At 44.8% G+C, this 7,600-nt stretch overlaps 1 protein-coding gene across 1 annotated transcript; it reads right to left on the bottom strand.

Annotated features, from left to right (window-relative positions):
- Positions 1-4,563: 4,563 nt before the first annotated feature.
- LOC129746263 (DNA polymerase delta subunit 3-like) lies at positions 4,564-6,486 on the bottom strand. The gene is made up of 4 exons (XM_055739844.1): positions 6,294-6,486; positions 5,944-6,242; positions 4,998-5,878; positions 4,564-4,925 (listed from the first exon to the last, which is right to left on the bottom strand). The coding sequence occupies exons 1-4, from the start codon at positions 6,372-6,374 to the stop codon at positions 4,708-4,710; spliced, it is 1,479 nt and encodes a 492-aa protein (XP_055595819.1). The 5' UTR covers positions 6,375-6,486; the 3' UTR covers positions 4,564-4,707.
- Positions 6,487-7,600: the final 1,114 nt, after the last annotated feature.

Below are 7,600 nucleotides of genomic sequence, written 5' to 3'. Positions count from 1 at the left end.
GTATAAAACTTCTGTCCCGGAAGCTGCTTGTAGTCGGCTTTGACGTAGGTTTCGTCGTCCATTACCACGCAGTCAAACTTCGTCAGCATCGTCGTGTACAGCCTCCGGCATCGCGCTTTTGCCATCGTATTTTGTTTATCATCGCGATTTGGAGTCACTACCTTCTTGTTAGTCGATAGTCCGGCCCATTTTTTGGCTCGATGCACGGTTGTAGACGATACACCCAGCTTATTAGCGGCAATCGGAGAGAGAGGTTAGGGTTTCGCTTGAAACTACCGGCAACTCTCTTTGTCGTCTCAGCGGCTTCCGGTTTTCGATTTCCCCCTGATCCAGACTTCCTGTCTGTCGACAAACGTGCTCCAAACACTTCAACACTTAACACTTAATGGCAACTTTTAGTGATTTTGCCAGCTTTGCGTGCGAGAAGCTCGGATTTTCGCAATGTGCGATCAAAATTTTGATACGCTGCTCTTCTTCCTTGGACGGCATTTTGACAACTGAAGAGTGAATTCCAAAATCAAAATAGGAGCAACATTCTACACACACACACTGACCAAATTTTGACCGTATCATCCTTTAAGCATTATACGTCAAGCCCTGGTTAATTTCGAAAACACATTTTCCCATAAATCGATTTTCTAGGAATCTTAGTAAGTAAACATTCCAAGTTAAAAACCAACTTTAAATGTCATATTGAGCAGAGTTTTGAACGAAAATCACTAAACCAGCCGAATTGGAAAAGTTAAATTGACAAAAAATTATCTATTGCACTCTAATATGTGTTGTGAGCCTTACTTGGATGAATAATATAGTGCTGGGTATTGTCAGGTTAATTATTGTATTTCCTTTTACCTAAGAATTTGAACAACCAAGGGTGTCCTGGTCCGGTGTATCCGTTAAAGAGATTAACTGATTTTTTATTGAAAATTTCAATGCTTTCAGCAACATCCAATTTAAGCAAATTGCTATTCGAAGACCACAACATGTGTAATGTGATTCTAGGATTCTGTGAAGGAAGGATTTTCTTCTTTGAGTCAGATCTAGCTTTAGCCATGTGTTCCTCGAATCTATCTATCAGTTTCCTTTTGGTTTGTCCAATGTACATCTTATCACAGTCGGAACAACTGATTTTCTACGGAGGTGATCTACTGGATCTTTAGTCGATCCTGAGATGGATTTCAGTTGATTATAGTGAATACTAGCTCAATATTAAACTTCGACAACTTTTGTCGCAAGTCAAGTGCTTTGACACTGTTGAACTCCATGGATCTTTGATGAAACTCCTTCTACATGAGAGATAAATTAGTGGAAGATTTCCGTTGAAGCAAACTTTCTTTTTTCCTTAGGATGGCTTGAATGAGATCTACTTCGGTATCCATTTTTATTAGCCGTTTGGAAATTTTTGTTTTTCTTCCTTCAGGAATGGAGTTCATTCGATGGATCATGTGATGAAACGCTGCCATCTTATGCTGGAACGAGTGACTGGAGGTCGGCTTCTTATGAATTATGAATTTGATATTCTTATGCAAACCGTTTATGGACGTTCTTCAAGAAAATCTATGTTTACTACACAAAAATTGTCATCGACGTATCTTCACCATTTTTCAGGTAATAGATTTTGATTTTAAGGAGTCTTTTCCAAATGAGCCATAAACAGTTCACACAAGAATGGAGACAGAGGGTTTCCCATTGGTGCCCCCTTTGTTTGTCTATAGAACAAATCTCTAAATTTGAAGAACGTTTTATTTATTTTTATTTATTTACATAGTATTCCGTCTCACGATATAACTTGACGAACATAATTCCTAAAATTCACTCGGTCCATGGCAACCGTTCTCCAACTTCTCGGGCACCCCACGTTCACCAGATCACGCTCCATTTGGTCTAACCACCTCGCTCGTCTTATTCCTACCGGATTCGTAGCGAACACCTGTTTTGCAGGACAGTCGTCCGGCATTCTCGCTACATGTCCTTCCCAGCGTATCCAGCCACCACCACCACCTTTTGGATACTGGGTTCGCCGTAGAGTCGCGCGAGCTCGTGGTTCATCCTTCGCCTCCATACTCCGTCCTCCTGTACACCGCCAAAGATGGCTCTTAACACTCGTCGCTCGAATACTCCGAGTGTACGCAGGTCCTCCTCGAGCAATATCCCTGTCTCGTGCCCGTAGAGAACAACCGGTCTATTGAGCGTCATATACAGGTTACATTTCGTGCGAAGGCTAAGTCTTCTCGACCGCAGTTGCTTGTGGAGTTCATAGTAGGCACGACTTCCGCTGATAATTCGCCGCCGGATCTCACGGCTGGTTTCATTGTCTGCCGTCACCAGTGAGCCGAGATAGACAAAGTCTTCGACTATCTCCAGCTCGTCGCCGTCGATCGTGACCTTGTTATTACTGAACAAGCGGGTTCGGTCGGTCTCGGATCCGCACGCCAGCATGTACTTCGTCTTGGACGTGTTAATCATCAATCCAATCCTACCTGCTTCGCGATTCAGTTTGTGCCACGTTGAACATCATGCAGGATAGACCATCACCTTGTCGAAACCCCCTGCGCGATTCGAATGAACTCGACAATTTACCCGAAATCCGCACACAGCACTGCGTTCCATCCATCGGTGGATCGTGTCGTATGCGGCTTTGAAGTCGATGAATAGAGGGTGCGTAGGGACTTGGTGTTCCCGGCATTTTTGGAGGATTTGCCGTAATGTGAATATCTGGTCCGTCGTAGACCATCCCTCCATGAAGCCGGCCCGGTGACTTCCCACGAATCTGTTTGCTTTTAGCGTTAGGCGGTGGAGTAGGATTCGGGACAACACTTTGTAGGCGGCATTGAAGACAGTGATCGCTCGGTAGTTCTCACAGTCCAATTTGTCGCCCTTCTTGTAGATGGGGCATAATACCACCTCCTTCCACTCCTCCGGTAGCTGTTCAATGTCCCAGATCCGGACTATCAACCGGTGTAGGCAATCGGCCAACTTGTCCGGGCCCATTTTGATGAGCTCAGTTGCGATGCCATCCTTCCCAGCCGACTTGTTTCTATTCAGCTGGCGAATGGCCTCCATAACTTCACTCATCGTTGGGAGTGGCTCCTCTACGTCGTTGGCTGCGCCGGCGATGTACCTTCCCCCACCGTCTTAATCTCCTGCATGTGCACCGTTCAGGTGTTCATCGAAGTGCGGCTTCCACCTTTTGATCACCTCACGATTGTCCGTCAGGATGCCGCCGTACTTATCCCGGCATTTCGGCTTGCGGCACGAAGCCTTTGCGGAATGCGTTGAGTTTCTGATAGAACTTTCGTGTTTCTCGGAAACGATACAGCTGCTCCAGCTCCTCGAGCTCCTCTTCCTCCAGACAGCGCTTTTTCTCCTGGAAAATTCGGACTCGCTGCCTCTTCCGCTGTCGGTGATTTTCCACATTTCGACGGGTGCCACTTTGCACTACTGCCGGCATTCTCTTCGTCTATCACCCTCCTACACTCCTCGTCGAACCAGTCGTTCCGTCGAGTTCGCTCCACATAACCGATGACGTTCTCCGCAGCACTGTTGATGGCTGTCTTGATGGCAACGGCAACGCTGCTTCGACCGATTGCGCGTAGTCTGCTGCGACCTCAGGTTGCTTCAGTCGCGCGATATTTAACCAGCGCGGGCGCCGATTTCGTGTGTTGTTCACTACGGAGAGTTTTGGGCGCATCTTCACCATCACCAGATGATAGTGGTCTGACTCGATGTTGGCTCCTCGACAGGATCTGACGTCGATGATGTCCGAGAAGTGCCGGCTGTCAATTCGTATTCACGCTCCAGCTGCGCGTAAAATTTGTCTTTTTCGTCACCGGTATTTCCTAGGTGAGGGCTTTACACGTTTAAGATGCTGATATTGAAGAACCGGCCCATGATTCTCAACCGGCACATTCGTGAGTTGATCGGCCACCACCCGATCACGCGCTTTTGCTTCTTCCCCATCACTATAAAAGCTGTTCCAAGCTCGTGTGTGTTGCTGCAGCTCTGGTAGATAGCACGACCATCAGGGTACGTTCGTACCGTGAAGCCCTTTCAGCATATCTCCTGCAGCGCTACGAGGTCAAACTTGCGGCTCTTCAATTCGTTGGAGAGCACGTGGGTACTGCCCACAAAATTTTGAGATCGGCAGTTCCATGTTCCAAGTTTCCAATCGCTAGTCCCTTTTCGTCGCGTGGGTCTTTGCCGATTTCCATTCGAAATTTGTTGTTCGTTGTTCGTTGCTTATGTTTTCTGTAGTCACGTGCTCGCAAGGCCCGCAGCTAACCCCACTATCTCGCAGGAAGACCGTCGTGATGTTGCTGTTTTGGGTCCCGGAAACCACCAGGACGTTGTTGCACTCCGCAAGCCGCCCCTGACAAGCAGAATATTTCTCACCAAAAAACAATTGTCTACTATGTTTGGGAACCAGTTAAGATTAAGGGCTATCTTATTAAACGCTTCTAGATGGGATCAATTTCATGTTCTTTTGCTCATTTCTTGTTACGTTAAATTATTAGAAATGTTTAAAAGTGCCAAAACGGAAGAATGCGTATACAACAACCGTGATAAATTTTAACCAATGATTTATTCCGCTTACAATACAAGGTCACGTAATTGAACAATTTATACAAAGTTTACTAACCTTCCAACTCTAAACACTGGGGAATACAAAATAATCCATTGTCCGTATAACAACATTCAGGAGACAAATTATTTTTTTGAAAAGAAACTCATAATCGAACCCTGTTTTGTTTTTGGAGTTGGAGGAGTCACTTTGCTAGCTGTTTTCTTTTCCTTTGAATCGACTTTACCTTTCGTTTCGGCAGCCGAATCGGAACCTGCCTTTTTCCCGCCTCCGGAAGCTTTACTGGTCGTATCATCGGCTTCATCTTCGGAAGCAGACACCATCTCAAACGTCTTTTCAGTGGCTGTAAAGGAGAATTTACCAAATGAACATTCAGAACGACTTTTAAAACTGTTTTAGACTGTGTTCAACTTACTTAAATAACCTTCTTCATCCATGAAAGTTCGGGTCACCTCTTTCTTGACCCTAATTCTTTTCTTATTGTTATGATTAGCGTCGTTCTCGACTGGTTTCTCCGGACTGAGGTCCACATTTGCGGCACCGTTGGTCGTCTTCATTTCAACGTCCTCATCTTCGCTCAGTTCCAATTTGACTTGACGTTCCTCCCGGTCTCGCATCTTCTTATCCTCATCGTCTTCCTCTTCCTCGCTGGAATCTTCGATCTGCATAATTCGGGATTTTTTGCTCGGGTTCACATTTTTGGCTGCCACTTTTTTCGCGGTTGCCACCTTCTTATTAGCTGGACCACGTTTTTTGGGTTCCTTCTTTTCCTGCGGCGTGCTCGGAACAACATCGTCATCGCCTTCGGATTCGTCGGAAATCATTCGCTTCCAGCGGGGTTGGTTGGATTCTTCCGCTTTTTTCTTCTCCACCGAAGAGGGTGTTTCGACTTTCGGTTCTACTTTGGGAGAAACTTTTTCTGTTTTTACCTCAGGTGCTGAAGCCGTAGAAGACTTCGCAGCTTTGGTGGGTTGATTGGAGAAAAATGAAGCGATTGACGCTTTTCCCGAGACCGGTTTCTTGTTGTTAGATTTTTTGCCAGGTGAATTCTTGGATGGAGATTTCTGCGGGGAGCTTGGTTTAGTCACCGGTGCATTCTTGGTGGGCGAGCTTTGTTTAACTTCCGAAGCTGCTGGTTTTGGTTCCGATTTAATCGGGGCTTTAGAACTCGTGCTCGAGGACGAACTAAACAAGGAATTTACTTTTGGTTTGGTTTCCTGCTTTACCACAGCTGGTGTTTCAGCTGGAGTGAATACTTTAACATCTCGTTTTTCTGTTTTCAACGGAAGGTTAATCCTGAAATTATACAAGCAAAAAAGATTAACTCATTTAGGAAAACTGTGACTAACCCGATAACCTACATTCGGAAATCTTGTTCCTCGGGAACAGTGATCCTCCGACCGGATTCGCTTGCCACCTCGACTGAGTACAGTACACTGGTAACATCGTTGGCCTTAGTTTGAATCGATTTTAGCTTCCTTTCATCGGCCAGTGTAATGAAGGGACACCCTTTTGACGACTCCCTGCCATCGATGCCCCGAACTATGAACTCTTTCGAAAGTTTGTTCTTTTTGCCATTAGCATCGATCCATTTTTGAAGGATCTTAACGGCATCGGCGAAGTTGAGTCCATAGTTGTTGGAGATCGAGCGAACTGAAATCTGGAGCCAAAACTTAAATTTTTCATGAAATTACATGATTTCGAATCCTACCTTTGCGTTGGAATCAATAACGGTGTGACTTATTTCCTCCAAGCAGGACTTTTCAAGGGCAGCATCCATTGTGCAACACATCCACTTGTTATCAATATATCACTTGGAAACAATGCGAAATTCCGAAAAAAGAAAATTGCCTTTTGAAAAGCTGGAAAAACGTTTGGAAAAACGGGAATAAACAAAATAACAATTTGCTTTTGACAGTTCAGATGTTTGTGGAACATGTTTCGAGCGCCAAAGTTTAGCACTGAAAAAAAAACAAATTCAAAAATCGATGGAAATTGTTGGGAATTCGGAATTCGGCTCGGAAAAAAGCTGCCCAATCGGTCCGAAATCTTAAGCGGGCCACAGACTACACAACATTTGTACTAATGCGATGAAATTCGATGAAATTTTGTCGCTGTTAACACGATTTGCATAGTGTATGGCACTGCTTGAATGAGCGCCCAAACGGTTGGAGTAAAATCGGTCGGGATCGAAATATTTTGTACAAACCATGGCATCGCTCCCAGTGGGGTTTGTAGACACTTTCAAACCACGTCTTTACTGCTCGGTCTCTAACGGGAACTGACTTCCGTTCACTGAAAATCGAAAATACCCAAACTTGAGAACTGCCACCCGCCAAACCTAAGTTCAAGATTGACAACTTAAGTTTGTGAAAAAATCACAGCTTGCCAATAAGCCAAACTTGTCCTTCAAGCGAAGAACTGTTTTTTTGGGGGGTTTTTGTTGTAAGCGCATCTGATTCTGTTACCTCCATCGTGGCAGATTTAGGTTTGGGGGGTAAGTTCAAAGCGAAGAACTGTTTTTTTTGGGGGATAATTTTTATTCCCGCTTCATTCGCAGAAAGTCTCACATATACGATGATGTAGCTGCCTCTCTCAACAACTCTTCGGTGGTCGAGCGGTTAGCATCCTGAGATGGTAATCGCAAAGCCATTGCAGGTATGGGTGTGATTCCTGAACCTGGCGATATTTTTTTTATTTTGATTTCCATTTTATTGTGGTATCAGATTTTGGGGGATGAGTTCTCCTTTGAGAGCTTTACTTTGAGCTATGCCACCAATAGCCAAACCTGTAGGGAGGGAGTTTCATTCGGGTTGGCGGGGAAAGTTCTCAAGTTTGGGTATTTTCGAGGTTCAGTGTTGGCTTTTTCTCCTACACGCTCAAAATAGGTTACCCATCCGTGGTAGCAAATACACGCTCTTAATAGATTGTTCAAAACTGAAATAATATCCACCCTACACGACTAACTCAGAACCCTACACCCCCACCTTACTTTAAAATGATTTGATCTTTATTTAA

This window comes from Uranotaenia lowii, chromosome 2 (genome assembly GCF_029784155.1).
Source record: "Uranotaenia lowii strain MFRU-FL chromosome 2, ASM2978415v1, whole genome shotgun sequence".
NCBI classification, from domain to species: Eukaryota; Metazoa; Arthropoda; class Insecta; order Diptera; family Culicidae; genus Uranotaenia; species Uranotaenia lowii.
Note: the sequence above shows the minus strand (reverse complement) of the source record. Positions and strands in the feature narration are given on the sequence as shown.